Source organism: Styela clava, chromosome 5, assembly GCF_964204865.1.
Source record: "Styela clava chromosome 5, kaStyClav1.hap1.2, whole genome shotgun sequence".
In the NCBI taxonomy this organism is placed as follows: domain Eukaryota; kingdom Metazoa; phylum Chordata; class Ascidiacea; order Stolidobranchia; family Styelidae; genus Styela; species Styela clava.
In genome coordinates, this window is record NC_135254.1 from 16,854,919 (window position 1) to 16,872,160 (window position 17,242).

Below are 17,242 nucleotides of genomic sequence, written 5' to 3' on the forward strand. Positions count from 1 at the left end.
CACACACACCAGTCGGCGCACACACCCAAACAGTTAATCAAAAAATTCAAACCTAGATAAATTAAGCTTGGGCCAGAACTTCACTAACAAAAATAACGACCTTCCATACCCAGAAAAACAATTATGTGGGAAAACACGCATCAAACCATGACGGCCCGTAATTGATCAGGCTAACCCATTTTAAGATAGTAAACTCCATTGCGTATTGGAGCGGATTTCCCACAGACAAGCGGAGCTTACGCGGAAATGCCTCGTCTGCAAGTCTCATGTCATGTTTATTCGCGGCAAAAGTATTCTACAGGACGCATTCTATACAATCACTATTTATGCTTTGACGTTGATTGCAAAACTGGCTAGCAGCATTTTGTGACGACGCATACATGGTCTGCTTGGTAAGCTCAGATAAACCTAAGTCTAAGGTCAAGTGTTCTTTATTTAGCGATAGAAATTTGAGGATTGAGGAATTGGTATAAGACGGCAATATTTCTCGAAAATGAAACTTTATGGGTTCTGAAATTTTGAGCACGAGCCTGAGTTAGCATCGCGTAGTACGAGTATTATTGACCTATACCATTTGCACATAGTATTTGTGAAGTTAAGATTGTTTGAAATGAACTTACCTACGGTACCTACTAACCTTATTATTTTGATGGACAAATTTTGATTTATTGGTGATGATATTTTTGCAAAGCCGTAATCACAGATGAGTTGTGGATGTCGATATATACGGATACGGTCCGTATTGAGAAAATATGGAACTTATCTTTTTTGTCCACGCTGTTCTCTTGTAAATGAACGTTTACTATTTCATAGCCACATTACATAATTTTATAACAAATGCTTAGCCACTAAAATGGTGAGAAAAATTACGTTGTCTTCCTGTTGCCTTAATCAATGGAGTTTGGACTTTGAAGGAAACTATACAAGAATTGTGAAGAGCTTTGAAAAAGCCCATGAAAAGGGTTCTTCTTATCGACTTGGACCAGAACTAGAAATTCCCGGGTATGGATGCGGTGATCATTTTTATGAAGGTGACACAATGCAGCATTGTTTTGAGGTACCATAAGTTAACTATTGAATTTTTGCGTAATTTCTATGGGCCGTAAACCTCGTTTTGAATCTTGTCTTAGCAAGATCTATGACTACAATTATAAGGAGTTTATATTTGTCAATAGAAAGACGGTCTCTTTCTTATGCTGTTGTCAGTCTACGTCTGGTATAAGAAGAGTTAACCAGTTTGTTATTAAAGATGCATGGACTTCATACCAGTTAAGATAGATTCATGTCAGTGAGGTTACACAGAATTGCTGTGTTCATTTTGTTTGCTATGCAGAAGTTTTGGTTTTATATTTCTGCCTTTAAAGGTCTCTTTCACAAAAACTGTGTAGCCTACATATCGGTGTATTCGTTTTTGCAGGTTCTTGCTAAGTTACTTGAGCGAGAAGAATCCAAGACAATGATTTGTGATGTTGGAATGCCAATTCTTCATAAAAACGTCAGATACAACTGCAGAATTATATTTATGTACGAGAATATTCTTCTCATCAGACCAAAAATGGCAATGGCAAATACAGTGAGATAATGTTTAGTGCAATTCTGTTATTGGTCCGCACTATTTTTCTGATCTGCTTTCGTTGATTCTGTTTATATTGGGCAAGATGAAGACAAGTCAGGGTAAGAAAGGTAGGGCATTAACCTAACCAAGCATAAAATACTCGAAGAAAAGGGCTATGAAGTCAGAAATTGACATGTTTTATTGACATTTGGTCGGAGTTGTATTTTCAAACTCCCCGGAGTCGGAGTTGAAATACCGAAGTCCCGGAGTCAAAATATCAGGCGATGTATGGTAATATTGGGGTCATAGTTTCTAAAAATAAAACATCAAGTTGTCTTACCATTCTCAACAGATAAATACCGGTTCCAGTTAAATGTCGATCAACCTGAGTCAAAATTTGAATGAATGATGAAATGAACTAATCAGTTTCCCACAGGGCAATATATATCTGAATAAATATTGCCATACTATATTTCTTAAAATAACATTGTTACTGCTTTTAGTTTAAACATTGAGGAACTTGGCGTTGAGCGTGCATATGTAACTGATTGGATTGAATCTTGATACTTTTTATAATCAACAGACTGTATTCAGAGAACACAGGTGGTTTTGTCCCTGGACTAAACATCAGACAGTAGAAGAGTTCACATTGCCGAAGATACTTAGGGATGTTACAGGTATTTGAATTTAATTTTCGCCTAATTTTTTCATTTTGAGTAGATTGTGCTTGAGGACTGTGTTCCATGTTATTATCCAACTTTTTGTTTAAACAACCCTAATTTGACCATATAAAAATTATAGTGTATACAAAAGTAGCGCACTACCAAACATGAGAGGAATGCTCAAAGATATGGACACGAAAGCCAAAAGTAGTACCAAATAGTTTACAGTACCGGAACCTGTAGTCAAACTTATCAAGTCAAACTTATCAAACCTCCCGACTTCGCTTATCCCGAAATAGCTGAAATGCGATCGCGGGAGCATCACACGATGCGCGATTTTTAATTTTGATAACGCCATCGTATAAAACTTCAAAGTGAATAATCCCATAAGGCACATACAATTTTTTTTTAACTAAACGTAAGTATTTCAATATTTCAGGTCAGACAAGAGTACCAATTGGCGATGGCCTATTACAAACCCTAGATACCTGCATTGGTAGTGAGATATGTGCTGATATGTGGGCACCAAATGCATCACATATATTTCAGTCCCTTGATGGCTGTGAAATAATCACTAATGGAAGTGGCTGCCATTTGGAAATTGGAGGCTTGGAAAATAGGTTAATAGATAAGATACTAATTGATGATAAAATTTGCAAATAAGTAATTGGTTGAAATTAACCAGTTTATGCCTAGTTTTTGTTGTATAATTGTACAATTTTACTCGAGGTTGAGCATAATAAAAGCAGCAAGCGATCGCTGTGGAGTGGTTTACATGTTTTCAACTTTGATTGGGTGTGATGGAGACCGTACTTATTGCGATGGAACACCGATAATTGCAACAAATGGTGAAATAGTGGCCCAGGGAGCCCAGTTTTCTCTCAATGAAACTGAAGTCATTACAGCAACAGTTGACTTGGATGATTTACGAACTCATAGGTAAAGATTATTGTTTTGGAAAATGTCATTATTACCTATTTTAACTAGCTTGAATAAATTTATATTTGAAGGTTTGATGACTACTGATCGTACTGATACAGTTGCGTACCCTGATAGAAAATATTTATACTATATTTATACCACTTATTTTACTTACAGAGCAAAAATAACTGCTGTTGCTTATCAAGGAAGCTTTTCAATACCTTATCCTCGAGTATATCTAGATTTTTCGGTGTCATTGGACGACGAAAAATTGTTACTTACTCCAAAGTGCTCTCAGCCAATCCAAACAAGGTGAGAATGCTTGCAGTTGCCTTTTTATTGAAGTCAAAAATATATAACAACCAATTTAATGATTGGTATGTTGATAATAATCAGTAATAAATTGGTCGAGATTTGAGCTTAAATTCCAATTGGCTATGTTCTAAATCAGAAGTGGACAATTGTTTTAGCTTGCGGGACACATCGTGGCCACATAATTTAGCTGGGGATCACTCATTTTAATAAACGCAATTTGCGTTATAAATTCGCCATAAAATCAAAAACCGACAGTCAAAATCTGGAAAACACCACATTTAATTTTAAAAATTATAGCAATCAATGAGACAAATAAAATTTATCATTTTTACAATTTTTAAAGTCAGGTGTCATATTGTTGAGATTCTCAAAGCCGGCTAACTTCTGCTTAGAGCATCTATATTTTTTATTTTGATGCTCGTTCACAAATATACGTTATAGATATACGTTATACGCACAAATATAGAAAACATTTTCCCTTTAAATTTCTTCATACATGGGAATTTTCAACACCTATAGTCAAGCAATGTCATCTCGTGAAGCATTTTTTTATTACTTTCGCCTTAAAATTGTTAGGGGTATCACAAGGAATATTTATGGGTATCAAAATCTTTTTATTCTATTTCTGGTTGATAGAACTATCGATTGACTACCGTTAGCGTCAGCCATTGTAATTTAGCGATGTGAATCCAACTTTGAACCGCTGTTTGCCCTCCATTCTTCAAAATTATAGTTATTAAAATTATAGCAAGTCTTTCATACACAGATTTCATTCACATATTTTAGGAACAATATAACAACAATAGTCGCCTAACATTTCCGTTTTTATATTATGGAAAAATTTTTCAGATTTCTCACACCCGAGGAAGAAATATCACTTGGACCTGCTGTTTGGTTGTGGGATAATCTGCGACGTAGTTCCATGTCGGGCTTCTTTCTTGCTCTAGATGGCCAAGTTGACAGTTCGTCTGTTGCTTGTGTTGTTTATTCCATGTGTGTTCAGGTAATTGAAACGATGCATAGACATAACATGTCAAAGATTTAATTCTTTCTGTAATTCTGAAACTTTGACTCAAAAGTGATCTAACAGGATTGGAGTCGTGGCTAGGTTGTACATTTATCCAGTCGATTACTTTAAATATATTTAACGAATACCGAATATTCGAATCGTGGATAGTTCTAATCTACAACCGGAGTCGAGTACTAAACATTGAAAGTACTAAAATACCAAGAAAATCGACAACAACCGCACGAATTTTCTTGATTACTTTTGTTATAATCGCTAATTATTTTTTGTCTGCGTGATTGTTTCGGTGGCCGACAACTTAATAATGTTAGTATTCTATTTTCCCGCCAGTTTTCCTTTTCGTATTAATTTTTGAGCCACGATGGCTGTGATCGTCCTTATCGCAGATTGTAAATTAACTCTCCCAACTTTAAATTAACCCTCCCTCTCCCAACTTTACTTTACCATTGCAGACTCCGTGAATTTCGTGAAAACTATTCACAGCTGACGATAATTTTTCAAATAATATTGTACCAAATTTTAATGTAGGTTCAAAAAGCTGTTGAGAGTGACAACCAACATGTTCTCGATGAATTACGAAGGATAGTCAAAAAACCCGAATTTACACCCAAAAATGCCAAAGAAATTTGCCAGGAATTGTTGACTACTTGTTTTTTGGCTGATGAGAATTCGTCAGGTAAATGACGAACTACACTTTAATATTTTAGTAATATCCAATAGTTCTTTACAGTTTGAGTATAGTTTTATAGCTTGTCTGCGGTTTTAAAGGTATACACTTTCCAATTTAATGTACTGTATAATTAGAAGATATATATATATACATATATAATCTGGAGATTAGTCAAAGTATTGGTAAAATTAGTCATTCAGGTTACTGATAGCGGTACCAGGTTTGCAATGAATACAAGTAGCACTGAGTACCTTGCTTATCTCATATATCCCTGGGATAAAATAGTCGATAAGATGAAGTAATCATATTGCAAACCACGACCTCTCGTCCGATCACCAATCCATGTCGGGTATGGGAATAGGTTGAAATTTAAAAAATTCTTTTTTCGTTAACCGATATTTCGGTCATGCAAAAATTCTTACTTTCCTCCAGATGATACACGATCTTTTGTATCAAAACTGTCCAAATCTATTGGCTCTCACCATCACGACATCATCAATATAAATTCAATTGTTGAAGCATGCTTGACAGTTGGCTCTATTATCTTTCCAAATCATGGAAAAAGTCCAGAAGACACTGCAGTACGAAATTTGCGAGATCGTGTCAGGTATGGGAGCGGCCATTATTTCCATGCAGAAAAATTAAACGAAAAATTTCCTGAGTATATATGAAAAAAGAATTATCTTGTATGATAATTAGTTAGTGATAAATAAAAATGATAACTCCGAGAGTGTTTTTCATGGGTTGGCATATTCGTGACGATTGTTTTAACAATAAATTAAATATTTTTTTATTTTTCAAAAACTATCAAAAAAATTATGAAATGCTAAATCCTTGAATTCAGTAATTGTTCACAATTTCACAATCTTCATATTATACCTTATCTTAGTTTGAACCAATCTACTATTTCTCTCTCCGGTATCTGCAAGATGCCGGGATAGTGAATTGCAATAGATTATTAGGTTCATCTCGATATTCATCTTTAGTTTATATAGAATTAGTGAAATTTTCAGGATGCTGATGACGTATTTATTAGCTCATTTATCGATGTGGGCAAGGAATAAACAAGGATCCGGATTATTGGTGTTGGGATCGTCGAATACAGATGATGCATTGATTGGAAACATAGTCAGGTAATTCATTTGTATTTGATTGTGATCTAGAACATAGCCACTGCGACCACCATAATATCTATGTGAAAAGTTGTTTTTGAAAATAGGAAATTTCATTGATGAAACGGTTACAAAGAATTTCCAAATCAGAATTGAATTTATTTTGAATATCGTCTAAAGTTAGTTGTTAAAACATAGCCGATGCCACCACCGTATTATATATGAATATAATATCTATAAAAGTACTACTGATATTTCAAGTTTGTTTTTGTGTACCTAACCTCCGAGTGAACATAAACTAAAATTTTTATAATACCTATGCAGTCTAGAAAACAACCGTTTCATATAAGTGTTAGTTCAATATTTCTTCGATTGCAGTAAAAGTCCTTAAATATATATATATAATATATTGGTGAATTAACACTTATCAGGTATGGCAATTCGAGTGGTGATCTGAACCCAATCGGGGGAATAAGTAGAGAACATTTACATTCATTTATAAAATATGCAACTGATGAATTCAATCTTCCTGTCTTGAAAAATATTCCGGATACGACTAATTGTTGTACTATTGAAGGTAATACTCAAATAATACCTAATAGGAGTAGCGACTCGCGATAATTGTATCCAAATATTTATTTATTTTTTATTGTTTTGCTCTTCAATTTATTACAATTTCCAATATTCTCAATACAATTTTTTTGGCGAAAATAAAGAAGATAAGTTGGCTCCCGTCTTGGTTGGAAAAGGGGATTGATAATAATTTACTGTTTAATTTTACGACATGCATGGATTTGGAAGGCAGAAAAATCCATATAAATCAATCGCTATCTGGATCACTCTACCTATCGGCCTACCAATCTTCTCGTGGAATAATGTAATCAGAGATTTTTTTTTTGCAACTATAGTTATATTTCACTCCAATCACTAATTCAACATATCCTTTTTTTTAACTTTGAAAAAATGTTGACGAAACAGGTATACCTTACAGTGAAATCTCTTTACTCGGCAAACTTCGTAAAGTAGCGATGTGTGGACCTTACAGTATGTTCTATAAACTAATGGACATTTGGAATGGAATATATTCAATATCCCAGGTAATTATCACAATCTTATGCAAGGTATCGCCTATCATTGAGGCTGAAATTTTTCACAAATTTGAATGAATTTAGGAATCTTGAATCCCACTTGATATGCCCAATAGTTTTCGTCAGAAAGGCTGAACGCCCTCTGCTCCTCAGTCCAACAACACCGAGTATAAGCGCACGTTCGTTTTCAATTAACTTGTCCACAAAACACAACAAGTAGGCTATTAAGTGACAAGACAGATAAGTAAGTACTTGTAACTTCATGAAAGCAAGAATTTGTTGACGAAAATAAAAGCTAGTCACCAGCATAAATCAGCAATTGCTATAAGCAGCTGATGTGTGCTGAACTGAGTCGCACCAGGAACAATGAATACGCTCTCAGTTTGAATTTATTAGTTCTAATTGACAATATCAGGTTTCAATTCTGCTATTTTACAGATTGCTGACAAGGTCAAGACTTTTTTTCATACGTATGGGGAAAATCGTCATAAGATGACAACACTGCCTCCATCATGTAATGCTGAAAGCTATAATCCCGATGATAGCGGGTTGGACATTCGACCATTTTCTTTACCAAGCCTAACATGGCAATACAGGTATAATCACAAAACACACACACATATATATACGAGTATATCATAACATATAATATAACCTATTACGCCCAATTGAACGAGGAAAGAGCGGTCGGTTGCACAAGCTCATGCTCCAATTTGATGTTAACTTACACGGGAATCGATTTCTTTGGACAAAATCTTCTTTTTTTTAGATCTTCTATATTACTCTCCTATGGAAATGTACCTTAACACTGCCAGTCATATTTGGGTTTAGATTCGATGTGAGATTGGTAGTCTTATTTTATTAACAGCGTATTCATGTGAAAGAAAGATATTATTATTGCACGAATTCACTAATTATCTTCTATTCAGAAAAATTGACGAGGCTCTCAAAATTTTGGAAGATGAGCAAAATAAAGATGAATAATTGAGGATTTTATTGTTGTATAATACACTTTAATCAATTTCAAAATATTCCGAATGCATTTTTTTGTGCAATTTAATTCAAAGGACAGTCAAATTGTATTATCATTTGTTCGTCACGAAATTGGATGCCCAATTAATGCATGGCAAAAAAGGGTGTACTATTTTCAAGATCGAGAATATATTACCTCGGATAATAAAATAATTCAAAGATTGTAATTTCGAGTAGTGTAAAATCTCTTCTGTTATAGAGCTAGATTTTTGAAATATAGCGGATAAATTGGCATACAAACCTCGACCTTCTACTCTGTTTACGGTATCGATCCTCAGAAGTTCGGCATTCCTCTCACAAATAAAAACATGTTGAATTCTCCCTGAAAACTACGCAGTAATTGGCTGGTTTGATGATGAGCTAGACCTTCTTGATTAGTCAGTAGCCTACCTAACTGATATATTAGTGACTGTTCAGGAAGCTCGAGGGCGCTAACCCAACGTAGATTCCAAGACATGCCGTCGCGCGGTTATAACGAAAACAATTTGAGAACATGCCTACCGATTGAATGTAGAATTTTGTGGATGGAGCCAGCTTCCCAAAAGTGTGAGGAGAAAAGTTTAGGTTTTGAATTCAGAAAGGTACCGGTAACATTGCATTTATTACTGAACGTTCAAACCATGGCTTCAAACGATGTAAAACCATGGCTTACGGACATCTAACATGACTTCCATTGTAGGACAGTTCCCCACCGGTTCTGGTTAATTCCAAATTTTCTCGCGATGTCCGACGGCAAATTTCCGACGCTTTGCATGCTGCTTAGTTCACACATGATCACACCATTCACACAAACAGATAGTCACTCTAGCCAACTTTCGTTATCAGAATATAATAAAGAAGTATTTATATTCAAAACTTAAATAGCAATGGAATGTGTGAAATGATAGCACTTTCTAATAAACAGAAATATTTTTTAATTCATTGCCGACGTGACGACATGTCGAAAATACAATGGCCTCCCATTTCCGTACTCATGTGAATATGATTGGCCTGCAGGTATTCTTGCACACACCTAATAAGCATAAACTTGGAAACTTTCTGACTTACCCCGAACTGTCTTTTAATATTTTCTGCATTTCTGGATGTTTTCCGTCTTGTGCTGTATGTCCCAGATATTCCTACTTCAGAAAACTCCAGTTGGCGATTTGCTTTTCTACCGATAGCTAAAACAATAGATGGTATGTATGACTAATTAGGTCAATTTAAACTTCCAATCTAGAACATTTGTCTTATCAGCAGCCAAATACATTCAAGTAAATGACTACGGATTTAACAATTATTCCAACTCCAACTACTTAATCGATTGTACTTCAATTCAAAGTTTCAAATAAATTTTGACTCCAGCGCCAGCAAAAATGCCGGTCAGTCTCCATGCAAAAAGGGCGCGACGACAGCTGGCTCTGGGTATGTGTAGTACAAATAATACTCAAGTCTTTCAAGCTTATTTCTTTCTAATACCAATATAGTATAAATTCATTAATAAAATACCTTCAGGAACAAACGACTGAATAGCTGCTTTCAAAGCTCCAACAAGTTGGGCCAAATCAGTAAACCTTTTAACGATAAAAACTCTTTTATTGCCTTCCCTCTTTCCGTTCGCAATAATCTAAAAATAGTCGAAATATATAGGCTACATAATATAAAAAGCATTACTGCAGTTTTGAACATATGGATTATTTCATATCTATTGAAATAAAGAACTCTCAGTCGCAAATATTTTGCCATATTACTGTATTGTTATCTAATCTATTAAACACAAAAGAGGTTTTATCAGACTTTGTAAATTATTCTGCACTATGGGTTGTACTCGAGTCTCAAGTAATTAAAAATATTGCCATATCATAGAAACACTAGTTTATACTTGAATGTAGGTTTGAATTCTATCAATGTAATGGGAATATTTACAGAAATAACATTACTATCTTGATTAACGCACTTGAAGTTCTGGTACATGAAGATCGTTGCCCACACCAACGGCATACGTAGCAACATCCATTTTGTTTCGTAGGAAAGCTGCAGCCCTAGGGATGGTACCTCTATCTTCTTTAGTTGCTCTGCAGAAGAATTGTATTGTTACAGTGAAAATGTATATATATAGCGTAATTACAATACATGTCTTTACCCAAAGGTATATAAAGATGTTCCTTTAAAACATTTTAAATTTTCGAAAAAATAGAGATGAAACAATTGTGTGTACGATATCTAGCAACGGTGTCAGAAATATTTTGCAACATATTATATAGATATGTATAAATATGAAACCGATATTTATTTATTTATAAATTGGGTACTCCCGAAGTATGTGAACCAAGATGGCGCACACCGGAACGTAGTATGTGTACCAGGTTAGGGTTAGGCCATAATTTCAGGTACAAATACTACGGGAGTCATTTGGCTAGTCCCCGAACTCGTAATAGAACTAAAATAAGAAAAATCAGAATAAAACTAATCCTAACCTGGTACACATACTACGTTCCGGTGTCCGCCATTCTGATTCACATATTTCGGGAATGCCATAAATAGCACGTTTTAATTGAAAAAAACTGCTAAACGTAGATTTTATAAAAATGACCAGTTTAGGAGAGATTTCTTGCTTTATATTAAAATCATAATTTCAAAATTCAGGGTAGGTCTCAGTAAGTCTTATTTTCGGTTAAACGCGATATATGTAACATCTTCACGGATAGGACGAATCACTCTATACTAAATACTAGAAAATAAATGGTAATACCTTCCGTCCGTCAGTAGAATCATAATTTGTTTGTTGTTTTTTTTCCCATAATTTTTGGTATTCTTAAAATCGTTAACAACTTTTCTCAATGCTTGTCCGGTGTAAGTTGTATAGGACTGAAGTCGAATCCTGTTCACACCGGCCTAATGAACAAAGAATATTATTATACGTAGATGTAGACAGGAAGAAAATTAACATGTTTACTAAGCAGCAAATAGTCAATAATCCTGAGGATCTAACGAAATTTCAAATATTTGAATTTTTCTTCCGAATTCTGTAAATTAAATGTTAATATAAACATCAGCCTAATTATAAAGACAAACCGCTTATTCAAAATAATCCACCGCGAATTTTAGTAATACCTCTCTAGAAATATTGTATTGCTATTTGGTACATCTTTAATATGCACCCTATATTGCCTTTACTGTAACAACAAACACATATACGGTAAATATGCAACGCAGCAAGGGATTGATAAAGAGTAATGCAACTGGAATGGGAAAACTATATATATGCACTTACCGCAAACAAATTATACTTTTCATATTTCCCGATTTTTATTTCAGTTTTGATATATCGTTGACGATTTAACGATAACCTGAAAGAATTTAATTAATGATTATCATCAATATTTACAATGTATTCCTTGTCATATATATATCAGAAACACTTTTTATCGGAACACTTTTTATGAACTAAGAGAAACCTCCATTTTCTAGCACTGTTGTCCGTTGGTGGTTTCAACAGACTTAGTGCTCAGATAATATTGTACTGTCACCGATGCTCGACTTTCGTGTTCATAGATTTAACCACAGCTTGATGGTCGTCTATCGCAGTGTTCTCCAGAATTTTACATCACGGTCAAATTGTTTTTGCAATCCTCGGGAACTTTATTGTGACCGATGTGCTTGCATAGTAACGCATAAAAGAGTACGGCTAGTTCTGACAGTATTGGGTAATGCGACCCCCATTGAGCCGCTGCGTGACCCGCCGGAGGTCGGGATCCCAAGTTTGGAAAGCCTTGGTTTATTGAATATATACATATGCATTGAGGAATATTTTACCTTGGGTTGTAATGTGAGTACTGTACCACACCAGCACTGATTTGACCTTCCTCGATGTCCAACTCTCTAACTATTTTCTTGATCCAATTCTTTACGATTTCAAAATTCTTTTCTCCAACTGAAGTAGAACCATCGATGACAAAAAGTACCTCGACTGTATTCAGTGGTGGACAGCCTGCAACAGAAAAGATAATTTTTAAATTAAGTTATATACTAATGAGTCAAGGTGACAATCAATACATTCGTCAATAACTTCCTAGTTACTAGACTGGTAATAAGCAAGCGTAAGCGTAGCCCACGCAGAATGTGCCGTATCCACGATTATTAAACTATTCTGCAAGAATTTTGTTTGGGTAGGGTAGTTGAAAATTGATGGGATTTATGATATATATATAGTCGAAATTGCCGAACACTACTAGTTTAAGTAACAAAAAATGCTAAAGTCAGATAAAGTGTCCTATAGATATGATTTGCAATATATGTAGACGTTTACTATATAGTTCGCATCAACTTAGCAAATTAGAGACAATTTACATAAAATGTCTAGCCTAACGGTGACATTGCCAACCATTAGAAACAGCTCATGGTGATTTTTTCATCAACTTGATTCTCCAGCATGACTTTGATTATAACAGTTTGATAATTAAAAAAACAACCTACTCAACATTTGTGTACGTTTATCCTCAGTCCACGTTTGTCCGAAATCTGATGATTCATAGCAATATCCCGGAACGTACCAAATTGTGCTGCATTTCTGCGTCCTAACCGTAGAGCATGCCTTGAAGTAAAAGAGTGGAGAGTGAGAACAGTGGATTCCAGCGGATATCAAAACTACCCTACATAAGACCGCTAATATGGGAGTCGGTGACCAAGCGACATGACACGAAGGCATTCCTTGTGATGTCATCAAAGTGGAGAAATGGAGTGGGTCGAAATGGGGAAAAACTTCCACTTCTGGTTTGTGACTTTTCTCTATCTGATAATACCCGTAATATATATATTATATGATCAAAGTATTTAAATGGAAATTTCAAAAACATAGATTCCAAAGTTTATAAGTTCTCACCCTCATGGAACCGTCTTCTCGTACAGGGGCAGCAATCGCAAACCCATCGCCGGGCACAGTGTAATTTGGATGATGTGTGCTGCAATTTGTGATATTTTTAGAAAATACTTCCGCACCAAGTGGACAGTGTTGAATACTACCTCGAGAATCTGAAATATTATCACATTATGGGCTAGAATTCAGTACTCAATGCATACAGGAAATACATATAATTGTTCTATCTATATGTGACTTTATTTTTGATAATCAACGACATACAAACAATTCCTTATTCTACAAAACATTGTTTTATATTCGATGGCATTTTGATTATGCATGATTGACATGATTCTGTTCTGAAAACTTTTTCAAAAGCGGATGTAAATATACCAACAATCGTATACCTCCATTATTCTCGAAAAGAGGCAACAAAGTTATTAAATACGTGTACGTTATAAAACACCAATACTAGCGCTTAGTTGATTGGAAATAGTGTGAAATATCTGTAAATGCTAATTTATCGCATTCACAAATACACAAGAAGTTAGGTACACTGTACACAAGTACACAGTTATTATAAAACTTAAGAATGCGTTTCATAAAAGACAAAAATAATAAAATATGAGTTTTTTTAATTTTCATCTAAAAAATAATAATTATCCGACCACAATACCAACATCGAATTTTATCAATTTGGTCAACTGGTGGTGGTAAACAAACAAATTTTCATGCCTATATTGCGACAGAAGATATTTTTATATCTTCAATTCTTTAAAACGTACGGAGTTTCCTCCTAACCAATGTTTCTTCAAAATTTTTGGTAGTTTATGATTATATATAACCTATTCAATACATATTCTAATATCCTATTGTTGGACATAATATTTGCGGGACAATTGGAACTTGGATGAAACTCATGAATAAATCTCACCTGGGATGGTTGACGTCATATTCTGGGGATTCGTAGATCGCGGTGAAGTTAATATCAAGCTGTAAAATAGCAGAGAACGAATTACTAACGTTAATGTCAGATTTCTCATAGAACCTATATCGACTATACTGCCCTTTCAATGGATTCAAACTTACTACAGACTTACATCTGCCCATACATATAAACAGCTATCAATTAGTGATACATTATACTTTTACACTACATTTTCCTACATCGATAATTCACATTAATCAAATAAGAACATACAATATATATTTTCAGCTTCAGTCGAAGTCGTATATTATTCGCTAACCTGTATTTATCATTTTCCTGCGACACTATTTTCATTGTATTTGCAAAATTCTTCGGGATGAATTCATTGGGACCAGTTTCCTTTAGTTTTGAAGGATTTTGATGTATAAATTGAGGTCTTATATATCCTTTCTCCGTAATTTCAACGTTGAATGACCATGTTATATGCACCGCCGAAACTATCAGTACAAACAGTGGATGAATAATTTCCATTTTTCACGTTTTATTTTAATTAAATATTTTTAAACTAATATCTGAAAAAATGAAAATATAGAAAAACGAATTATAGTGACGATAACAATTGTAGTACAGAAAGTTACCGCAACCAATACTTGTCTCAGGGAATCACAAATCTAGACATGAATGAAATGCGTATTTAGCTAGATAAATATTTTTTTAGTAAAATTTAATGATGTTTATATTATAATACAATTGACGATATGAAACAAGACGATTAATAGGCGATCACAAAATATCGTGTGAAGTATAATTAATCACAGAGAATGATATATATTTCTACCAAGAAACTATAATTTTGCTACTACTAAACTTATTTCGTAGTTCAAGTTCCTATGAAATTATACAAAATCCTAATATTATCTCGCTCGCCCTATCTGTTGTGTAAGACTGCTGTCTTTACTACTATAATATTATTGAAATTAACATTCCCAGATTGCGAATTTCTCACTCTTCTGTTGGTCATTCATTATATCTTATAATAGCTTCATTTTATTTTAGTATTTCCACGTATATCTTCTCCAAATGGCAAGACTCGGAAAAGATTTTCGTGTTTGGAAAGTTGAAACAAGTTTTCTTGTACATTAATATCACTATTGTTGGTTTATCTTGACTCAAATATTTATAAAATTAGTTCAGACAGTTTCAGGATAAAAGAAATATTTTCATTTGATTACTGACACGATTTTACTTTTTGTCAATTTGATAAAACATTACACAAATTTGAGAAACAATTCGATGCAACCATAAGGTCAAAAACTGCTAATATCGACGACTAAATAAATAAAGATTTTGACAACATTTATAGCAACTGATATAAAAATTTAAGAGACCGTCTACTGGTAATTACTTCGAAATTCTGTTCTATTTTAGATGCATTTTTATTTAGATATGAACACATATGATTAGTCATGAAACCTTATGTTAGCGGCTCTAAACCATGGTAAAGTTTTTAGTTTTACAATTTATGATGTATGCCGTTAACAAATGGTTCTCTTAGTGATAGCCTAATAATAAAGTATATTTTACCCAAACTCCGATTAATTGTATTCTGCGGGATTCCTAATACATCATTTTGATTTTACGATAATGCGACTGCATTTACTTACGTTTAGTTTTGGAGTTGAATAGTTTTTAGAAGAGAATTCGTCTAAATACCCGGATAACTGTAGGATTTATCTTTACGTTGCAACCTAGTTTGTTCCTCACTTGTTTGGCCAAAATATCCTCAATGCGTCTATTTGCATAATACATTTCCACTACGTATGAAGGTATTATCGTGGAATTTTAGAACGTGAGATTGTCATTACACTTTCTTATCGGCTCTTGCCTGTATTGAATATTTGGGGAGCGTGCATGTACATTCTATTATAGGTATTTCGTGGAAAGAATTGATCGTGGCTTGTACATGGTTGACGTGTTACGTAGACTGCGTCATATTTAGTACAACCGACTTAATAACGCTTCTATCGGCGTGGTAAGATAAACACAATTCATATTGGAAACATACAAATGATATTGAAAATCTGCCTCAAATTCACGTTAAATTACCATCTTTGCAATTAATGGCTACGTAATAAAACGAAATGTAGATACACCGTGCTGTGACCTTATTACGTCATACATAACAGGAGAAATTGTCCTGAGAACCTTAAGCGTGCAAAATTTGTGCTGATGATTGGTTCATTGACGATGATCAGTTTCGATTTAATTTCCCGAAGACGAATTCTTCTCTTTATAACTACCTAATGTTTGCGGCAGATAGATACACGTTTAACTCATATATATCTTGATACTGTACATCAATGTACCCAGCGATGCAAGTATGTGTTCTAACATAAATGACACATTAAGCATATTTATGATTTTTATTACTGAATTTTTAATAAGATATCTCTCCTTGCAATTCTTATGGGGTAGTCAAGGAAAGATGGGTTCTGCTATAGATCCACTCTGTCTCTGTGGGCACTGATATTACAACAACAACAAAACTGTGCAAAACAAAAAAAATTAACAAATAGTTGGGCACCATAATGAAATTTCGTATGAGCTTCTGGAGTCACGTTGTTTGTGTTTGCGTTGTTACGTTACCTTCCATAAAATGCTTATTTGAATACTAACCATTATTCTTAATTTTTTTGGCAAGGCGCGATTTTATGAGACGACGGCAATTTTAGGGATGTATTTCATTATGCAAAATATAGAGGAAGGTACTTGTGTGAATCTCTGGCAGTAGTATGTTATTTCTTACATTAGTATAAAAATTTGACAAAAATATTGTATATATACTATTTGACAGTATTTCGCACGTAAAAGTTGTTATGTCTCTGTATAATACAATGATACCATACTGGTGAATTTTTGGCAGAATTTAACGAACAACATCAGTAAATCAATAACAGTTGTCGCTGGATTGTAGTTCAACTGTAACCGTTCCACATTACTGACATTGGTGTATTAGCGAAATTCCTATTAGACGTATTGCATGGCATTCCGAAATTCTGTGACTACTTTTCTATTTCATGCAAGGTAAATAGCAA

General features: G+C 34.2%; 2 protein-coding genes across 2 annotated transcripts; one reads left to right on the forward strand and one right to left on the reverse strand.

Annotated features, from left to right (window-relative positions):
• The first annotated feature begins 794 nt into the window (after positions 1-794).
• Positions 795-8,435, forward strand: LOC120344725 (glutamine-dependent NAD(+) synthetase-like). Its single transcript, XM_039414037.2, has 14 exons — positions 795-1,057; positions 1,418-1,573; positions 2,139-2,232; positions 2,657-2,837; positions 2,947-3,156; positions 3,316-3,450; positions 4,303-4,456; positions 5,009-5,156; positions 5,583-5,757; positions 6,164-6,283; positions 6,694-6,839; positions 7,241-7,359; positions 7,789-7,946; positions 8,280-8,435. The coding sequence occupies exons 1-14, from the start codon at positions 854-856 to the stop codon at positions 8,332-8,334; spliced, it is 2,055 nt and encodes a 684-aa protein (XP_039269971.2). The 5' UTR covers positions 795-853; the 3' UTR covers positions 8,335-8,435.
• An 865-nt stretch (positions 8,436-9,300) lies between these two features.
• On the reverse strand, positions 9,301-14,678 carry LOC120344799 (collagen alpha-1(XXI) chain-like). Its single transcript, XM_039414107.2, has 10 exons — positions 14,467-14,678; positions 14,154-14,212; positions 13,244-13,392; positions 12,838-12,955; positions 12,178-12,352; positions 11,636-11,711; positions 11,114-11,256; positions 10,319-10,436; positions 9,871-9,988; positions 9,301-9,545 (listed from the first exon to the last, which is right to left on the reverse strand). Exons 1-10 carry the CDS (start codon positions 14,676-14,678, stop codon positions 9,301-9,303), a joined length of 1,413 nt encoding a protein of 470 aa, XP_039270041.2.
• Between the last annotated feature and the right edge of the window lie 2,564 nt (positions 14,679-17,242).